The following is a 20,402-nucleotide window of genomic DNA, read 5'->3' as shown; positions in this document are numbered from 1 at the left end:
CCCAGTAAAAAAGTTTGAGAAAAAGTGTCTTAACGCGACTACATGTATTTGGTTTAGATCAGTGGTTCCCAACCAGGGCCCAGGGCCCCCCAGGGGGGCCACGAGATGTGTTCCGGGGGACCACGGGCGTAGATTCACAAGAAACACCCACTAAAAGTCATTTTTACTTTAATTTTATTCCCGAATTTAATCGACTATTTCACATACTATTTGTTTATAGTGAGGTTTATCACGCTCATTTACTCTATTAGACCTGTTTAAGGCCAAAATTAATACCGCATTCCAACGCGAGATTGCTATCTACATTTTAAGGGGGCCACAGGTCCTACATGGTAACTTGAAGGGGGCCACGAGGCCAAAAAGTTACTTTAAGAGGGCCATGGTCGACGAAAGGTTGGGAACCACTGGTTTAGATCTATAGACAAGTCAAACCTTTTTTGAGGTTCAAAAAGTTTTTTGAAAATAATCTCAAAAATGTTTGAGATAAAATTGTCTTTACTGTCGTCTTCAGCAATCGTCTGTACTAGTTCATTTTGTTTAAAAGTGAATATTATAGCTTCCAAAATTTATTGTATTTGACCATCAATTCATCTTATTAACACTTGACACATGTGATAGTTTGGTACCTGTAATTGGGAAGTCACAATACCGCCCATGCTTGCCATCGAAATACTCGGTGCCTTTGACAATCACCAAATGTGCTGGTAGATTAACACCCCATGCTAGCGTGGAGGTAGCTATGAGAGTCTGGATCTTCTGCTCTGCAAATAGTTTCTCCACCAAAGATCTGTCTCTTTCCACTAATCCCGCATGGTGGAGCCCTATACCAAACGCCAAGGTCAAACGAAGGTTGGTGTCCTGCACTAAGTGAAGAAGCTCTTCCATCTGCCATTAAAAGATTGTTTTTTGTACGGATGAGTTAAGTTTAGTGGTGTGCCGAACAAGGCGGTTTATACAGTATTCTGCACCGAACATCCGTTGAACATTAAGGGCGTAATTTTTGACGAATTTGACGTTACCACTAGAAATTTATCAAACCCCTTTCTTGCAACAATGTTTTTATGCTCGAGTTTAAATTGACACCATACACTTTTTAAGTACAAAAAACTCAGCAACAAAGCTAATGTTTTACTTTGTAACAAAGAAAAAGTCGTCTTAAATTTATTTATTACCCATTAATAGATTTTGGTTTAACCGATACAAAGTGACCGAATCCCAATTTGTGTTTTTAAACATGGTAGATTTTTGTTTGAATCGGGTTCGAGGATTAAAGTTGAAAATGGTGCAAATTCAATCCCCTGCTTCAACCAATGGTCCATAGGTAGTTTCATTATTCTGGTGCAATTGGGATTTTTAGCTTAGCATAGGTAATTATGTGATAAAAAAACTACAGTTTGATGTAAAATAACTTCGTGCACATTACCTCCCTCTCATCCACATTCATCCACTGCTTGGGATCAGGTTCTCCTGCCAAGTGTGCTATGAGGTCAAGTGCAGTGACCCGTGTCTGTCGCCTTGACGACACAAAGATCAGTACCGGTTTGGCTGGCGAGTGAGTACGGATTGCTGAAAAAATACGAAATTATCAGCCTTACAGTTCTCAAAATACATTGATAACGTGAATAGAAGCGTGCAAAATTGGACAGTTTTAAAACCACTAAAGATTACTGGATGTCAAAAATACAACTGGTAAAATTCTATATGTATGACGACGAGAAAAAAAGTTTCGTATAAACCACTATCTGGAACTTTTACCCAACAGATCAAAATATTTTTGTAGCGTAACACTCGTTGATCCAAAATACGACTAGAAAAGGTTAAGATGCCTTTAAAGTGCGGCTGTTTACTTAAGTTGCTTTTTGGTTGCACGGAACAAGAGCTTGTTTGGTTTTGGATTGTGACTCATAAAAAGCTTTGTGAATAATAATAAGTTTTCAGGTGTTATACCACAAGAAACAATTTACCTTGAAAGCACGGTTTGTTCATTGTAGCCATACGAGGACAGTAATGTCTTCCCGCAAATCCCTCAATGTGGACTTCCATTGGAACTGGACGAACTGATGGTCGAAAGTTAAACAATCCCATCTGAAAAGAAACAAACCACACCATTGAAAGGCCGACACACAAAAAAGTCATTACATGATACCAAGAGCTCTCATCGAAACGCATTTAAACTTATATTGGATTGTAGTTTTTATGTAAACCCTAAATTGTGCATGCAATATTGAATGCCAAGTGACTAATAGGTTCAAGATTTTTAGTACTGTTGAAACTTTATATGGTATTTTTGACCAGATGAAGGTAATGTGATTGGTAATTAAACAAAAAACTTTAAATGCGAAACTTAACATGAGTTACCACTACAGCTGTGACAATGTTTATTGAAAAAATGCCTTTTCAAAATTTATACCCAATAACTTTTGGAAAAAATATAATTGAAATAAGGTGCTTTTGTGACTGAATGACTTCCAAACAAGGAAGCGTTTTTGTAAAAACTTTTAATCAGATGAGGTTCAAAACTTGCCTGTCGTATTCCAAGCCAATCAGCTAGGTCACGTGCATTCGCGAGGGCAGTAGAGAGCCCAACAATTCTCACAGGTTTTTCGGTTTGTGACGAAATAAAGTTGGTTCTTGAGACAATCACCTCTAGAACAGGTCCTCTGTCTTGACCTGCACAAAAATATAGGTTCAGAATATGATTTCGTAATATTCGTTATCTTTAATTCAATTCCTTTTACATGATGTGATATTTTCCATCATAGAAATGTTTTTTTTTTGTGCGAAACAGTATTTTTTTTTAAATACTCCCTGGCCAACATGACTTCAGGTGTTGCTGCAATATTTTTCTGTAAGCATTTACACAAACTACTTTTGTCCAGTGATTTAATGTTTACAATCACATGGGTCCCCATAAATATACGATAGCTAACTACTGTATAAACAGCGTTTCAATTATATTTCCAATAATTAACGTAGAAATAAATTTTATATCTGACAAATTCACCCCATATGAAGGCATAATGTTTCAAATTGCAAACATAAAATTTCAACTCCAATTTCTTTGCTTTATTTTTGCTTGCAATGTCCAATTCAGTTATTTGTCTTTAAGCACAACAACGAGAAAATCCACTTACCAAGTAAATGTATTTCATCGATGATCAGTAGCGCCACCTGTCGAACATATCCTCTCGTGTGCCAACTTCGAGAAACTCCATCCCACTTTTCGGGAGTCGTGATTATGACGTCAGAGCGCGCGACGGCCCTCATATCAGGAGCGATGTCACCAGTCAGTTCTACAAGCCTGGAGAGGCATTTATGCTTTGTCAGTACAATTATGTAATTGTGTAGAGTGCAAAAACTTTAAAGGTCTATTATCTTACCACGTAAAAGTTATTAAAAACACTAAGTTCAAACCTGTAGTAAAGCAAAACTGTTTAAAAGCTTACATAAAGAAAGTATTTTGTACATATTTTGGGCACATATTAACAGTCACTCTAACATACTTTTATAAGATATACTGTAGTGCCAAAACAACAGATTGGACCCTATATAACCCTTGCAGACTTTTATGGGACCCATACTTACTTGAGACCGAGTTTTGGAGCCAGACGTTTCGACCAATCTTTCATTCGTTCTCGCACTAAAGCTTTCAGTGGAGCAACATACACAGCTTTGCTACCAGGCTGGTTGTTTAACATTTGGAAGATTGCCAATTCTGCTGCGGCGGTCTTTCCTGAACCAGTAGGGGCGCCTGGAAATTTAATCAAGTTATTTATTGTGCAACTAAAAAGGGTGGATTATCTCACACATTTAATTGTATTGCACTTTTTATTATTGGTTTGGCATGTATTGACGTTGTGCCCAGTCGTAATAGCATAGCTTGAAAGTTAATTATATTTAATACATTGTCTTACATATAGTCTCCTATATGCCCTAGTTTTTGTAACCTTGATAGTTTCTGCACATATGAAATGTTAAGAGTGCTCTTTTCGGGATAACTACGTGGTAGTTTGATGTTGTAAGGTCAAACACGGCGATCAATATAATGCAAGATTATTGGTGTTTAAATTTAATAACAAGCAAAGGTATTTTAGGTGAAGTAACAGTTTAATTTTGCATATATTTTTTTCGCAAAGAAAATATACTAGATTTGTTCTAAAATAAATAAAGTGACATGTTTAACGACATTTTCGCATATTTAAGCACATTTTAACCAATTAACAAAGGAAAAAACAATACCTATACAATTGACAACTGAAAATCAACTGTGTTTATGTCAGTCATTTGCGAAAACAAATTCACGTTAGTCCTTTGTATTTGTAATAACTGACCGATTAGAGCATTAGTTGTGTTGTGGTACAGACAGTGGAATATCTGGGTCTGAATCGGGTTGAAATGGGTGAAGTTGTAAACTGATTGATATCCAACATTGTTCAGCGCTGTTATCGGTAGAGGTTCAAGATCAAGTAGCTCTGTAAAAAAAGTAAGTAAAAAGTAAAAAAAGTACAATAACGCCTTCAATAAGCATGGTGCACTATGATTTATATACGAGTGTGCCGTGATCGCTGGTTTTCATGAACCCTTCAGGACTGGTCCCAGGAATTAATATATGTTCATCTTAGCACTGTTATATCTTTTAAAGAGACGCTACATAGGCTAAGGATAAGGCAATGATTTGAAAAGGATTAAAAATGTTTTCCATTTTCCTCTACAGTTTTGACAAAAAATATGTTCTCTGAAGTTGAGTAGATTTTTTTCTTGATTTTTTTTACCGGACTTAGTTGTGCAAGATCCCAGCAAAAAATTCTATAGCTAATAAGGACATCAATAGTAACCCATGTATATCACTACGGCGTACAATTAAATCATTTAATAACTCATGAATTTCCTAACTGGATTTTGTATTGTTTACTGCTTTAATTCACAAACCAATAATGAACGAAAATTACACTAAGATTGTACCGATAAAGCCTGTTAATCACGTAACATATTAGCCAAGCTCTTTTTTGCAATTAACCGAACTATCTTTTTAACAAATGGCCTCGATTAGAATTTCCAATTTTGATGCAATTGAACAGATTATACGATTAACCAAAAGATTATCTTGACAAATGGCTAGGGATTTACTAGCCCTATTCAATTAAACGAACTATGCCAATACGGACAATTTTAGCTTGGTGTTGGTATTTACGAACCCTATTTAATTAACCGGATTCGTCTATATTGATTCCAATACAACAACCCTAAATATAGATTTGCAATTAAAGTTCGTTTACCTGTATGTGGAGGATGTCGGTCCGGTAGAATAAGATGTTTGAATGAAATCGGACAAATCGCGCTTGATCCAAACCACCGGTCCGATTCAACGTGAACGTAGTATTGAGTGGGACGAGGTTCGATCAGAGGAATCGTAAAAGTGATGACGTGCGGCTCGCTACGTACAACCTGTGTGACGTCATAGTAAAGTGTAAATGTGAAGGAGCAAAAAAAAACAATAACATTTTTTTTCAAAAATGCAACAAAATGTAAGGTCTAGCGAATGTATAATAAGTTGTTACGCTGCCGAGTTGTAAGTCGGGCCGGGTTCGGGCTTAGATTTCTTCCAAAAAACGGACTTAATTCGGGCCTGACTTCACACTCTGTGTCAGTATTTTTTTAATAATTTTTTCTAGCTAGGCAGCCAGTTGCTTGACCTGGCCTAGTGTCAAGCAGTCCTAAAGTGCTTAATTCAAAGCCAGTCGTGTATTGTGTTTGCTGTGTTGGTCTTTCCTGAAGCTTCAGTGCATAGTGTATACTTACGTTTTTCTTCGATAAATGTATGTACTCGCTGTGGTACATATGCTCGCTGTCGGGGTCCTCAACCCACATCCAAAACGGTTCGCTCATCTTACCATGAACCTGTGCCAACATAGAAATCTTTTTTTTAAATTGATGACCTAATTGAAAATCAAATCCACAAAAGGCAGGACGAAAAAAAAAGGTTTAGGTCATTTATTTTTCAGTGTAAACTGCTTCAAACTCTAAATGACTGTTTTGCCCAAAAATTGTACTTTTTTTAGGCAATTATTCGGTAAAAACACCTTACTTCAATGCACACATATTTAAAACGTGCATACGGTCACATAATTTGCAAAAACTTCAGGCTGCGCACTCCAAAATGGTACAAATTTTCAACGAAAGTCAGAATGTTAGGAAATAAAGATTGTTGATCCATTCACCAATATCAGTGAAATTTATAAGTGGAATTATGCATATATGGTTGGTATTTTTTAAACGTTTTCCACGTACGTGATTGTTCCAACGAAACATAGGAGTGATGGCAAGCCGAATTCGAAGGATGGAACGAGTTATAGGTTGAATTGAAGTCTCCAGTGCAACATATGGAAGTTCTTGGATGCACCTTGCAACCTTTTCACCAATGTTTGGATGTCGAAGCATGTGACCTAAAAATCGTATAAAGAGAGTGAAACCACTATACTTTGAAACAGAGTGTATGTGGGCCAAGTTAGGCCCAATGTACTGAAACTTAAACCCGAACCCTAACTGAAAAGCCCGCCTTAACTTTGCCTGGTTAAAAGAAATGTTATCTTTAAATTTACACTTTTTTAATTAATAGGATGTACGCTTTAGTGGCAGAAATGCGGCATAACTAATATTTTAAGCTTTTCCGGTTGGAACTTTTTGATAAAATAATCAAAAATTTGACAAATAAGTTAAATATTCTTTCATCACTAAAGTCCTAAAGTTTTTTTAAAAAATGTTACTGGGTATTATTTTTACTACACAATCCTGTAAAATTAGGTCGTACTGATGATTGATAACTTACATACATTATAATTTACGTGATATAAATTAGAAAATTAATTGCAACAATACCCACTTTTACCAAATCTAACCACTATAGCCTTATCAACCAAACCTAAACATACCAATGTCTTTTGGAGTCATGTCCCGCATTTTGTCTATCGTCAATTTCTGATCCTCAATTTTACGGTAAATGTCACGATTAAGGCGGGAACCAAACTGACGTAGTGGGGTGTTGTGAGGCCAGAAACGTCGATCGACACTTTTGCAGAGTTTTAGTAAACGATCAGCGAGACGGGTTTTCCCCTGCTTTATGACGATTTCAAATACGCCCCTAACAATACGAGCAGCATTCTGTGATGAAGGAAACGGTTTAGAATTGGATTATACACAAAAGGTCTACTTGTTTAACGAAAGGGCCATATTGCTAAGTTTTGGTAAAGCTGTGGGGCCGGATTTAAAGCAATTATCTAACATGCAAAAAATGATGGAAATATGCTTAGGATTTTGTGGGGATCTTTGAAAATGTTAAATCAAATGAAAAGGCACGACGGACCTTTTTAAAAATAATTTTTGATGCAAAATATTCAAGACGGTTTCAGTTTTTTTGACATTTTGCAATGTTGAAAGCCAATAGACGTTTTTGAAACGATACAAACACCACTGTACTTCATAAGTTCTATGGTCCCCAGGTCCCGACCAATCGAATAATTCAAAATATTTTCCTTTCGCTAATTTGTAAACTGTTTTTGTAATTTGAAAACACATTTTTGCAGTTAATCCACAAAGTTTTAAAAAAAGTTCAAGAAAATAAAGTAGAAAAAGAGATTTAATTTAGCATAAAAAGCGAAACTATAGTCTGGAAAAGACGAAATTACATGCACAGTTAAGGGTTGCCCTAAAAACACAATAAACCACTCATAATTTCTTTTCATAAAGCATCTTTTACCTGTGCAATGTACATTAAATCGGATACGAGCGAGAAACTTCGCACTTCACCGGATGAGATGTAGGTCTGCAGCAAAATATTGGCCTTGCCTTCAACGTCCTCAGGTCCACCCTTGAGCTTAACGACACAGCACTCATCCACTAACTCGTCCAGCTCATTCATCTCCTCGTCACGCACCTGTGACGTCACAATTACATTTAAATATTTTTTTGAAAACATCGACTGGACATTTTTGTTTCGCTGCAAAAACATTTCTCGAAACTAATGGAAATATCTACGGATGGTGACGTCATTGACCAGTATGACATCACTACACTTGCCTTGATTTGTTCGAATTCATTGGATTTTGAAATCATGGACAGAATAGCTGAAATATCCATCGTAGAGTTAATGCATTCGTTGAACGTTTCGATCGATTTGTATTTGATGTAAAAGTGAGAGGCCGTTCTGCCAAGATCCGTCGGGTGAAAATAACCTAAGAGACAAACAATGAATGTTATATGAATTAAAATTGAAACCGTTAAGCTAGAACAATCGTAAAATGAAACCGTTACGCTGGAAACGCAAATGTAAAGTAATATTTTTCTTGAGAACGAAAGTGAATCAAAATTGTGGTGCAAAGGTACATTTTCCGACAATACGCCCCGTTGTGGTAAATTACTAAACATTTTTCACTGACATTTGTTTGGTAAACCGGTATACATCAAACCAATTTGTACTTATGCAATTATTGTGGTAAAAAGCCTTGGTAGTCTAACAAGAAGAGGCAAGCAATATATCAAAAGTCGGGTACTTCATTGACGTTGCACATAAAAGTTTGTGCAAGGTTTTAGTTGCAATAAAACACTATTTTAAAGGTTTTGCGAGATTTGAAGAAATCGTCAGTTTACTGGTTCTTTCGTCATATCGAACCATCTTCGCGCGATCCAATTTCTTTCCAGCGGTAGATACCAGGTCTCTTTGCCATTTATCGAGCGATGGATCATCCTGGGGAAATATATCTTTTAACTAACCGTTACAATTATAAGTTGTTAAACGTTCGTGATTTCAATTCGGTTTAATAATTTTTGGTAAAAGTTAAGACTTAAGAGGTTGGTAACAGTCATTTAATTTACCCTATCAGTTTCTCTCTCTTGAAGCAATAACATTTAATTTCTTCCTAAAATACAATTGGCCGAGATGGGATTATAACCAACAACATTGCAAACACAAAGCGGGTGCGCTAATAATCCGAAAGGGGAATGTTTAGCCAGGGAAAAAAATGCAAAGAAACTGGTTAACTATCCCACTTAATGTAACTCTTTTAACTGTGCCAGTTTTAGGTTGGAAATGTTGCCATTAGTAACAAAAAAACTTACCGCAATCACTTTAGGTGCAATACCATAAGCAAGAGGATTTTTCCTCATTCTTGTGAAGAGATAAGTGTATGAAAGCCATTTCACACCGTCCTCCACATTGTTTACGGTCCCAAGAGTTATCTGCATATAATGGAATGAAATGTTTTTCATTTATTTGTACATTTATTGGTGCCCTACAAAAATAACACACAACCAACGTTTAATTCGGAATTTACACAAAGTTGAAATAGGATATTTTGTTTGTTTTTTAAGCATTGTTAATTTTGTTTTGTATAGGCATTAAAACGTTAATATTTGTCCTGAAATTATATTAAAAACGTTTTAGTCATTTAAAATTGAAAATAAATACTATACAAGGATTTGTTAATACCTCAGCATTTAGATTGTCGACCATACAATCCACGAAGCGACTTTCGATCGGGTTTTGCCGTGTCATCAGCGATAAATATCGCGATAATTTATCGTGAGTAGTAATGATGGTACCCTCACCGGTGGTGTCAAATTGCGGGCGACCGGCACGACCAAATATCTGAAATAATATATTGATCAATATTTTAAAACATACATATGAACGCTTTTAGTGAGTCAAACAAATCAAATACTCGAATGATGTCACAAATTCCGTAGACGTCAAATAAAAAATTGCACGTTTTATTTTGCCAAAAATCCATCAACATTTGTTTCTAAAAACAAACCGTACTGACGTCATATTCGCAAGACGTCACAGATTTTGGTGACGTCTAAAAAAATTACAAATTTAATTTTGCCAAAATTCCATCAACATTTATTCTAAAAAACGAACCAACCGCACTGACGTCATACCTGCATGACGTCAAGAATCCCGAGGTCGACGAACGACCCTTGCTGGGCGTTGTACACTTGGGTGCCCTTGATGACGACAGCGTGCGCTGGGAGGTTCACCCCCCAGGCGAGCGTAGCCGTACAACATAGAACTTTGATCAACCCCTGGGAAAAAAGTTTCTCCACCAGATTTCTGTCACTTCTTAACATCCCAGCGTGGTGAACTCCTAAGCCCGAGGTAAAGAGCTCCTTTAGTTCGCGGTTTCGTGATCTCTGCATCTGTTGAATTGACAAAGTTGTGTTGTAAATGTTGGCTGAACTAAAATTTTGATTGTCTGTCAAAACGTATTGGAGATAATAGGAATGGGCCGAGCCGAGTACTCGGTACCGAGCATCGCTGTTTTTGATGCTCGCTGTTAGGCCCAGCCCTAGGAGGTTATGCTGTATCCGTTATGTTTGGCCAAAAACGAAGATTTCATGTTGATATTCGATTAAGTATATGTTACAAAACGTTACAACTTTATAGTTTACAAATTTTGACACATTTTCAGCAAATTTTCTACAAATTGAACGTCACTTTTTTAGGCAAAATCAACGCAGTGATACAATACGAGTCATGTAATGCCGTATGTGGCTATACCAGCTTTCAGCCAGTTGCTTCCAACAAAATCGCGGCCCGCTTCATAGCTACCAAATACGGCATATGTTTTGTCATCATTTGCACTGATGAGACCTTATAGGTAGAAACAATGTGCACTGTCTGTAGCTTACAAAGTATTCAGATAAATGCCCATTCATAACGACCAAAAGTCTGTGGACTATTACTACAGAGTTAAATACAAATTTGGTACCATGTTTCAAAATAATCGACTTAAAGTCTTGAAGGAACAACATACCTGATGTTCGGCTTGACCGTAGCCTTCCATCATCTGACACGAAAACTTCTGAGTTTCTGAAAATTTTCTGGCGATTTCGATCAGAGATTGGGCAGTTTTCACTGTGGCGCTTCTGGCGTGAACAAACACTAAAACCTAAAGCAAATGTCGTTGAGTTAAGAGAATGTCGCTTTAATATAAAACTATTACCTTGTTTCTCGTTTTTACAGAAAAAAATACATAGGGCATATGTAACAGTGCTAATAGTACAACAGAATAAACAACTAGAGGGGTGGCTTAGCACATTTTGCCATTGTCCATACACTAAATCGTATTCTAAAACGACAATATAATTCCTTCACTTATTTTATATTGGGTCCCATATTAGCCACCGTCGTTTAAAACGTTAGTTGTTTCTGCAGGCAGAAACTCATGGGTCCCCACACATGCAAAGTTGTAAATACTGCATTTCAAGAGATAACCATAAGAAACTTTAAATAAGCTGTTGCTGCCAGGCATAGTATCAAGTCTATAGAGCTCTTCTGGTAAAGAAACTTTGGTGTTGTAAAGTAAAACACTGTGATTGGTACTAGGATTAAATAGTCATGCTACGCAAAGTTCAAACTATACAAATCAGCTCAATTCAAGCATTGTTTAAAGTTTGTCTAGTTTAAAACAAATAAGTAAAACACAACAATCGATACCTATAAATGGCATAACATTTCCAACAATTGCGCACTGTTTAAAAACTCACCCATTTTAGAGGGCTAGTAGGGTGACTATTGGGGCTACAGGGTTTAACACAACAATTGTCATTTGTAAATGGAAAATTGTACAAGCTATCCAAATTTCAGCCAATTCCGACCCTGTTTAAAAAAATTACCCTTTTTAGGGGGCTAGTGGGGTAAGTGCTGGGGCTACAGGGTTTAACACAACAATCGTCATTTGTCAATGGCAACTTCTACAAGCTATCCAAATTTCAGCCAAATCCGACCCTGTTTAAAAATTCACCCATTTTAGGGGGCTAGTGGGGTAAATGCTGGGGCTACAGGGTTTAACACAACAATCATCATTTGTAAATGGCAAATTGTACAAGCTATCCAAATTTCAGCCAATTCCGACCCTGTTTAAAAATTCACCCATTTTAGGGGGCTAGTGGGGTAACTGATGGGGTTCTTCACCTTAATGTTGAAAATATGAAACTGCAATGACCCAAACAACAATCCTGTAAAATTTTGTCCAAATCGGCCAATGTTTCAATTTTGACCACTAGGGGGCGTTTTAATCAACAACCGTAATGACTTGTGACGTCACAAGGCTGTGAACAACCCCCTTGACTGCTATCCGCAAACACGTTCACCAAGCGATCCTTAAACATAAGTATCATATGTAGTTGCCTTTATAACATCACACAAAACTAACGTTTGTGGTGCGCACAAACCACATTTTACATTTTGGGGGCTAGCGGGGTAAATACTGGGGTTATCATGACAAACGAAGCAGATGGCACATCTACACAACTATATCTACCATCTGTCAAAGTTTCATCCAAATCCATCAAACATTTCAGGGCAAAATGGGGTGGACAAACTTCAGGGAAGAAAAAAAAAAAAAAGAAAAAAAAAGAAAAAAAAAAAAAAGAAATCGAGTAAAATCAAGATGTGTCCCCTTCAAGGAAGGGGACCCATAAAAACAAATTAAAGTGTGCTGTTAATTTTGATTATTTTGCTTTTCTTTGTTTTCTGTATCAGCTGTACATATTTTACCATTTTGAAAATTTCATACATTTAAACAGCTCGGTTTAAAGCAAAATTCATTTGCAAGTAAAAGCTGTTTCAGATTAAATCCCATAAGCTCCGTTTCAGAAGTTTTACTCCAAAAAATATTTATACTGCTTTGCACTGGGACTTCATTTGTTTCGACAAACAACAAAAGTTGCAAAAAGGCAATTTCAAAACTATATAAAAACAAGTTCATCCGAACCTGGTTATCATTGTCCAAGTTTTCGCTGATAATCTCGTAACAAACTTCGTCCATATCCATACGTTGTTGCATCACACTTCGAGCTTTCACGCCAACGAAGGTTTGCTGAAGTGGGACTGGACGAAATCGACCATCAAAAAAGAACAATCCCTTGTGTCTATACATACAATATGAACGATATTCACGGTCTAATTCAGAGTTGTACTTCGGGCCGGACTTTTAGGGCTTAAGTTTCAATAAAACAAGCTTTGTTCAACCTAAGTTCGAGCTTAAATTTAAAAGAAACAAGTTCAATTTCGGCCTGCCTTACACTCTGTCACACTGTCGTAATTTTACTTTGGTAAATCTAAATTTTGGGTCTAAATGAGAGTTTATGTTTGAACAAAATCCGTTTCGGATAAACATTCCGCCGATTTTTTATCATTTTATAATTATAAACGTTTTTTTAAGTCACATTTACTAAAACAAAATCATTTTGTACGTCCGACATGATTTTTGTTTTACCATGTAAGCTATATATTTTTATAGGACATGTACGTTTATCACAATCTAGCAATTAGTTATTTATACAAAAAAAGACCAAAACAAACTTTACTCACGGGTTTACGCGGAGAAACCTTGCAACATCAATATAGTTGGGAAGAGTCGCAGATAGACCGACAATTCGTATCATCGTTTGTTGTGTTTCGACCTACACAGAAAAACCTTGTTTGCACAAACCTTACTACTTATACTTAATTTTTTAATCCAAATGCAATTGACCCTGTAAGTAAATGCGCTTGAAGAGTTAATGTTCCAAGTAATATCAAATATCAAAAAGTCAATTACGTTCTACACTTTTATCCAGACCACTAAATCCTTTTTTTATCGCACTGGTTTTTAAGCGGACTGTCCATTAAGCGTAGTGATAAACTGGAAATAGAAATAATGCATATAATTCTGTTTCAAAGATATAAATTTAAGCAAAAACTTTATCCTTACAATCAAGATTTTGACTGGTAATCCATAGTTTAAATCGATTTAAAAAACATTGACCTAAAACCACTCCAAAAACGACCTGAAGGTATTTAAATTAGGTTCTAGTTTCGTATCGGGACTATTTGCGACACTGGTACCGCGGACGTGTATTTTGGGTTTCCAATAAAATTTGTTAAATTTTTCATTATTTTTTGTTAATAAACAAAAATCATTTGTAAGCGGGCAGCCCTACTCTACAGGTGCACCTAAAAAATGAAGCAGAATACAGCCCGAAAAAAAAAACGATTAAAGAAAGTTCGCAAGTATTATAATGGACCACCACAACTTAAAGCATAAACCATTACCTGTCTTAGCGTACGAGCTACCAGCGTTTCAAGTACCGGGCCTCGCTCGTCATGCAAAAGGTGAACTTCGTCGATGATCAACAATCGTACAAGTCGAGCGAGCGACACGTCGCCGGTGGATTTGCGCGTCACCACGTCCCACTTTTCCGGCGTGGTTATCAGCATCTGTTACGTCATAATCGGTTATTTTTAAAAGATGCGTTTTAGTTAAAGAAAGAAAAGACTTGTTTTTTTTGTGAATAATTAAGACTTAAACCAAAAGTTAGTCGAATATAAATCATGGGAAATGACGTCACCTTTATAACACGATGACGTAATAAAGAAAATAATATGGACAATTACCATTAATATCGACTCTATTAATCAAGCTTTGTCTTATTTGTTTTCTAAAACCAGGTTAAAGTTTAGAATTCAGTGTGCAAGAAAACGGATTTTGCAAATAATACTGGAATCGTTTATATGATCACAATAAAACAAGGTGATCCAGGTTCACGGCAGATTTGTAAGTCGAGCGGACTTTTCAGGTCAGGTTTAGGCTTCAACGGGAGGGCTTTACACTTGAAATCATATATGCTACAATTTCATCAACTTACTGACCTAACTCAAGCTTTGTTTTGTACAGTATCGGAGTTCCAGCTGGTTTACACCTTTCGCCAAGGAATGATAACAAATAGCAAAGCAAGACGACTTCACATCCACAATTTTAAATACAAAGTATGCAAACATACGATGTATTACTTTACCTGTGTACTGGCAATTTCGGCTTTGGTGAGCTGCATATCACCAGTGAGCTCGCGTACAGCGACACCAAGCGGCGAGAGACGTTTTCCAAAGTTTTCAGTCATTTCAGCAGCAAGCGCTTTCATCGGGGCAACGTATACGATCTATACACACGATTAAATGATAACTACACGAAGTATCCCAATCGTTGTGGTTACTTTGCTTTATAATAGTTACGTAAAACCAAAACCATCAAAACAAAACAAGCATTTTTGAATAGCACAAAATTGATATATATTTCATTAGAAGCTGATGGGTTTTGTCACACACTAATCATTAATTTTGCAACAAAAAAAGTTAAACCCCATTCTTGGTTTGTTCACATAGGTCAGTGGTTCCCAACTAGAGAGGAATTTTTAAAACTTGAAGAGGGCATGAATTTACTTTAATTCGTACACGTGGTTTGTAAATAGACACTTCAGCTCTGGGAATATAACCAGTAAAGTGGATAAAATACCCAATTTCAAATGATCTTTGTATTGTTTAGCATCTACCATTCTACCATGTTACATATTGGCGAGGAACTACACTTTTTGATTTGTTAAGTGAGGAATTCGTTGCTAAAGGTTGGAAACCACTGCTAAGCATGATCAGCGAATGATATCATAAACTTATATCGTATAACCGTGGGATACAAATTTTACCCGCTTGCCTAGAGGTACATTTTTAAAACGAACAACCAAGGCCGAAAACATGCATTGATTTAGATTTCTGGTTACATTAAAGAAAGGTTACTTTAAATTTGTCGAGCTGAATTACGCCGGATACCACATTTTGAATTATCTCCCTGACAACGGTTAACATGGCAACGTTGGTTTTTCCCGCGCCGGTTGGGGCACAGATCAGCAGGTTCTCGTTACTCTTGTAAGCAGTTTCGAAAACTCGAGATTGAACAACGTTGAGCCGTTTTGTGCCAGAAAATGCGAGTTGAGCAATCTATATGAAAAAGATGTAATTTGGAATTGCATAAAAAAGGAAAAATATATGCAACTGAGTATTATAAACATCAACTAGTCTCGCTTATTTTAAATCAGGGTGTTCAAACAGGTGACTTTTTTAGGTTCCGTGACGTAATTTCGCGTTCAAAGTTTTTCTACACTTTTGCTCTATGTCAGATTGTGCTGTTATCGAAACAAAAGTATGAAAAAAGCAATTGTTCGCGCACAATCACAATGTTTTTGTCTTGTCTGTGGTCTCAAACTGCATTTTGATTACTGTATATTTTTACAAAAACAACTACATTTTGCATCTTACTGTTGAAAATAAGAAAACCAATTATTATTTCTTAAATCAAGCTTCCGTTTTGCTATAATATACTTGAGGTAATAACAAAAGAAACGTTTTAAAAAAATACCGGAAAGTTTGAAAACCACTTTGTCAAATGCAATAAAACGCCAAACTTACGTCATCGAGGTCTCTGATACGGATGAGTGGCCACGGTTCGCCTAAAAATCCTTTATTAGCTGGAAGACGAACTTCTTCATACATTTTGTTCGATTTGGTCGTGAATCCTTCGGGTAACGCCATCTGCTCCAACAAGAATTTCGCATTTTGTTTTGTATAACCGTAAAAATGGTAAAAAATCCATTATTTGTAGTATGTTGATAAATCATTGTATGCCAGTCCCGTTAAAGGCGTTATACTGAATTAAGCCGGTCTCCCAAGCATTCCCATATGGCAAGGCGTAGGGTAGACAAATCTAGCCTGCGGTGAAATTCGAACCAACATGTTAGAAGTAGTCAATTTTACGAAAACATTTCACCAAACTTCAGTCGATTTGAGAGAAATTTGACCAAATTTTCCTTGTAGATGTATTCTGTTCAAGGCTTATTACAGGGCCTCTAGATCGTTTTTTTAATTCTGCAGCGCCCCTTAGGTGTTGGGTTAGGGACATTTTGATGACCACTGCTATATGTAGTGTTGTTATACTTCAAACGAAATTTGAGCCTAAAAAAGTAATTCAAGTTTATACAATTTTCTAACAATAGCTGTTTATGTCGTAGCAAATGCCATAAAAGAGCCTTTATCAAACATGTAAAATGCAGGTTGCATAGATCTTGACCTTTGGTGGGAGCAACCAAGGTCAGGTGAAACTACGTCACCGAAACTCTGACGTCACTTACCCGGACTCCACCGACAAAAGACGCGGTCCGCTGGGCTTGAACTTGTGCATCATATACAAACGGAAATCTCTCGACGGTCGTACTAAGCTGAGCCGGATTGGAAAATAAAGGGGCAGACGCAGCAAGCGACAATACCCTGAGCGTTAGAAATAAGATAAAACAGGTAGAAAACATTTTTATTAACTCCTAAGCACTATACTTATAAGTTTCGTAAAAGATAAGATAGGGATTTAGGATATGGGTTAAAAACAGTAAACAAGAAAAGATTTGAAAAAGAACAAGTTTATCTTTGAATAAGACAGTGAGAACGCCTTTAAGCAAAACATATTTGTTCTTTATAAGATTACAGACAATGTTGGCCAGGAAACATATCCCTTATTACTTGTCCTAAAACCATAAACAAAATGAAAAATCCATCTGACTAAAGCTGGCATTAGGTGAATGAACTTTTAGCAACACCGACTGAAAACACTTTACGCAGAACACAGTTTGTTGGGCTTAAACGGTAGAAGTTGCATGCTTGCTTTAGAGTTAGACTAAACAAGTTGTTGTTACCTTTGCTCCCGTAACATAGAAGGATCAAATTCCTCTTCTCGGTCAACCACGTTTTGAGCATATTTCTGGTAAGCTTTGCGCTCTTTACGTATCACCTTTGCTAGCTGCTTTTCGCTATCCGTCTGTGCACAAAAACTGTATTTTAATACAGAGTTTAACAGCCAACCCACGAAAAGATTATCCGTCTAGCAACCCTTATACAAAGTGCCCACTATGAAGAACCCATTTTATAGGTAAAAATAAAGCTATCATTTACTACGCTTTTTGTCGCACATCGTTAGTTCTATTCTGTTTATAAATCGAGAAATCTCAAAGTCAAAAGGATTGCCACAGATTTACTTGTGAGGTAATACTGGTGACGTAACAAAAGAACACGTCATTTTTGGTGACGTACCTGTACGATGACCTGACATCCGTATGTGGGTTTGGCATCTCTGGGCATTTGAGGAAAACCTATTGGTTAAAAACACGATGTTAATTATGTATGTATTGAATAAAGTTGTACTACAAAACTGTAAAGGACTTAAGTGGGTCCAGCCAATCCTGTATGCTTAATCCAATTAATTGCAAAAAACATTTGGCAAATTGGATATGCCATCAAGCAGATTCTTTGTGTTTGGTCATAAGCAATTTTAGCAAAAAAATACATGCTGTACATTTTGACTTTTAGGTGCAATTCTTAACATTTATATGGACATCAACGTTTGCTACTTTGGGTCTTGGACTGAGGTGTTATAAAGACAGACTGATACCTTTGTTGGTGTGGTTGGGTATTCGTTGTTTAGCCGCTTTGTCTTGAAGTAATGAATCACGATTGCTGAGAATTTCAGTGATCAAGTCTAGATGGTCAAAACCAAGCAACTCACAAAGCTAAAAAATAAGACAGCATAACATTAATAGTTAAAAAGTGGCTAGTTAAAAAGTAAAATTTTGTTTTTTTGCTTTAACTTATTCAGTTAATGTGGGCTAATTCAGTGCTCTTCAACATGAGTGCATGGTGAACTCATGAGTTTACCAGAAAGTTAAACGGGTGCACATGGGTTCACCAGAAAATTTATATAAGTGTGAGTAATTTACTGCATGTGTGTTATAACATATGAGCTATCACTTTAAAACAGATTTGTAATTTGAACTATACAGTTTTTCAATTCACAGTTTTGTCTATTTTACTTAATACTTTCATTTATTAACTAGCCAAGACGAAAACTATCAATTCAAGTTTACACTTTTCTAGCATAACGCTTTCATTTCACACTTAATTAACATTGGTTATAAATGAAAATGGCACATGCGTTATAAAGGTTAGATTATAAAGGGCACAAGAAGAAAGGTTGAAGAGCACTGGGCTAAATCTTACAAAAGTTCAAACCTCATTCTGTATTTCTTCATTATTTTTTTCTGATTGTAGCACAGCCAGAGTCGGTTCAATCAATTGATTTGAATTGAAATGGCTGAAAAATTAAACTAAAAAATTAACTTACACACTTATATGTGTTTTATAGCCACAAAAGCTATTATTGAAAAACAAAGTGAAATTTTATGTACATTACCTTTTACACTAAGAGGTTTTAAGGAAACTTCATCAAATTTATAAACTACTAATCATCTTTAAAAAAACAAACAAGTGACAATATTTATAAAAATACATTTAATAGGATAAAACTACACTTTGAAAATGTTACCTTAACAACATAAATGCAAATGAAAAACAAAACATTGTAACATGTTAATATAGAAACCTTTTCATTTCTCTGGTCAGCCACAGGATTCCTGTATTACTAAGTGAAGGTGGTTCTGGTTTGGTAGAGGCACTTCCATTAGAGGAAGCACTGTTCACCAAATCATAGTGATTTTTTTGGAATTTTTTAAGAATGTTTGTTCCGAGATCTGACGCCCCTTCATCTCCTGAATCAGTTTCATATTCAGTAGGAAATCGTGGCAACTCCAAATTCAACTGCAAAAAAATATTTTTTCTGTGCTATTGTCAAATTTGATAAATATTAAACATACCAATTACAGCAGACTTCAACTAATTGCTTACTGATTAATCACATTATCCATCTAATTATATGAAAAAGCTTGGCAAACTTGCAATGCTATTAACTTGATTTCCTCAACTGCTTTACAAAATATGCAAGTTCATAAATATTTACAGCTCTTTTGTATCATTTTTTGTTAGAAATTCGAAGGGGTGCAAACAATTTTAAATTTTATTGACTGCTTTTAGATAGTAATACACATTTATATTGCTCAAGTATCAAAATAAAAAAATACATTGAAAATTTTTCATGTTTGTAATAGTTAATAAACCTACATTCAAAGAGTCCCCATACAGTTTTCTGTTCTCAGATTGAGCAAGCATAAACTCGAGATCATCCACTGATTGAGGATTAGTAAGTTGCAAAATTTCCACAGTCTTTGCATGAATAGATTGGATACTTTTTGAGTTAATAGCTCCAAGTGATGACCTAACAAAACAAAGGATTTAATGACATGTTCTAAAATGTATGCAAATGCACAGTTTTACATAAAGTCCACAAAATTTAACATATTTTAAAATGGGTTAGTTAGGAAATCATAGGAGGTTCTATAACCCAACAAATGTGTTAAATGTTGGAAAAAGTTCTGGCAGTTTGGTAATAGGATTCAGAAACTTAATCACTTGCTAATGTAATATTGGTAGATCACATGACAATAAAAATTATGACAAAATTGCCCATTCTGTAACTCGATCAATCTACAAGACCAGGGTTGCCTTTGTTTCAGCATTGTTAAGAGGATTACCCAAAATATGGGTTTGCATAGTACATCAACAGACATTGTACAGATAATAAATCCTTAATATGTTCTTA

At 36.0% G+C, this 20,402-nt stretch overlaps 1 protein-coding gene across 1 annotated transcript in view; it reads right to left on the bottom strand.

The window, feature by feature from the left end:
* LOC145233044 (activating signal cointegrator 1 complex subunit 3-like) overlaps positions 1–20,402 on the bottom strand; it is a 30,007-nt gene that overhangs the window by 8,326 nt on the left and 1,279 nt on the right. Inside the window, exons 4-34 of the mRNA XM_080097702.1 lie at positions 19,865–20,018; positions 19,290–19,504; positions 18,920–19,001; positions 18,303–18,420; positions 17,945–18,003; positions 17,551–17,672; positions 16,996–17,131; positions 16,277–16,399; positions 15,608–15,808; positions 14,836–14,976; positions 14,093–14,257; positions 13,370–13,461; positions 12,771–12,927; positions 10,809–10,943; positions 9,934–10,191; positions 9,482–9,640; positions 9,112–9,231; positions 8,644–8,740; positions 8,074–8,228; positions 7,754–7,930; positions 6,930–7,158; positions 6,289–6,443; positions 5,800–5,898; positions 5,277–5,445; positions 4,332–4,472; positions 3,586–3,751; positions 3,135–3,301; positions 2,525–2,670; positions 1,965–2,085; positions 1,424–1,566; positions 627–885 (exon numbers count right to left, since the gene is read on the bottom strand). Of these exons, the coding sequence (XP_079953828.1) occupies positions 627–885; positions 1,424–1,566; positions 1,965–2,085; positions 2,525–2,670; positions 3,135–3,301; positions 3,586–3,751; positions 4,332–4,472; positions 5,277–5,445; positions 5,800–5,898; positions 6,289–6,443; positions 6,930–7,158; positions 7,754–7,930; positions 8,074–8,228; positions 8,644–8,740; positions 9,112–9,231; positions 9,482–9,640; positions 9,934–10,191; positions 10,809–10,943; positions 12,771–12,927; positions 13,370–13,461; positions 14,093–14,257; positions 14,836–14,976; positions 15,608–15,808; positions 16,277–16,399; positions 16,996–17,131; positions 17,551–17,672; positions 17,945–18,003; positions 18,303–18,420; positions 18,920–19,001; positions 19,290–19,504; positions 19,865–20,018 (4,661 nt within the window). The remainder of the gene's footprint in view (positions 1–626; positions 886–1,423; positions 1,567–1,964; positions 2,086–2,524; positions 2,671–3,134; positions 3,302–3,585; positions 3,752–4,331; positions 4,473–5,276; positions 5,446–5,799; positions 5,899–6,288; positions 6,444–6,929; positions 7,159–7,753; positions 7,931–8,073; positions 8,229–8,643; positions 8,741–9,111; positions 9,232–9,481; positions 9,641–9,933; positions 10,192–10,808; positions 10,944–12,770; positions 12,928–13,369; positions 13,462–14,092; positions 14,258–14,835; positions 14,977–15,607; positions 15,809–16,276; positions 16,400–16,995; positions 17,132–17,550; positions 17,673–17,944; positions 18,004–18,302; positions 18,421–18,919; positions 19,002–19,289; positions 19,505–19,864; positions 20,019–20,402) is intronic.

Source organism: Phallusia mammillata, chromosome 6, assembly GCF_965637545.1.
Source record: "Phallusia mammillata chromosome 6, kaPhaMamm4.hap1.1, whole genome shotgun sequence".
Taxonomy (NCBI): Eukaryota; Metazoa; Chordata; class Ascidiacea; order Phlebobranchia; family Ascidiidae; genus Phallusia; species Phallusia mammillata.
The sequence above is the reverse complement of the archived record's forward strand: the minus strand, read 5'-3'. Positions and strand labels throughout refer to the sequence as shown.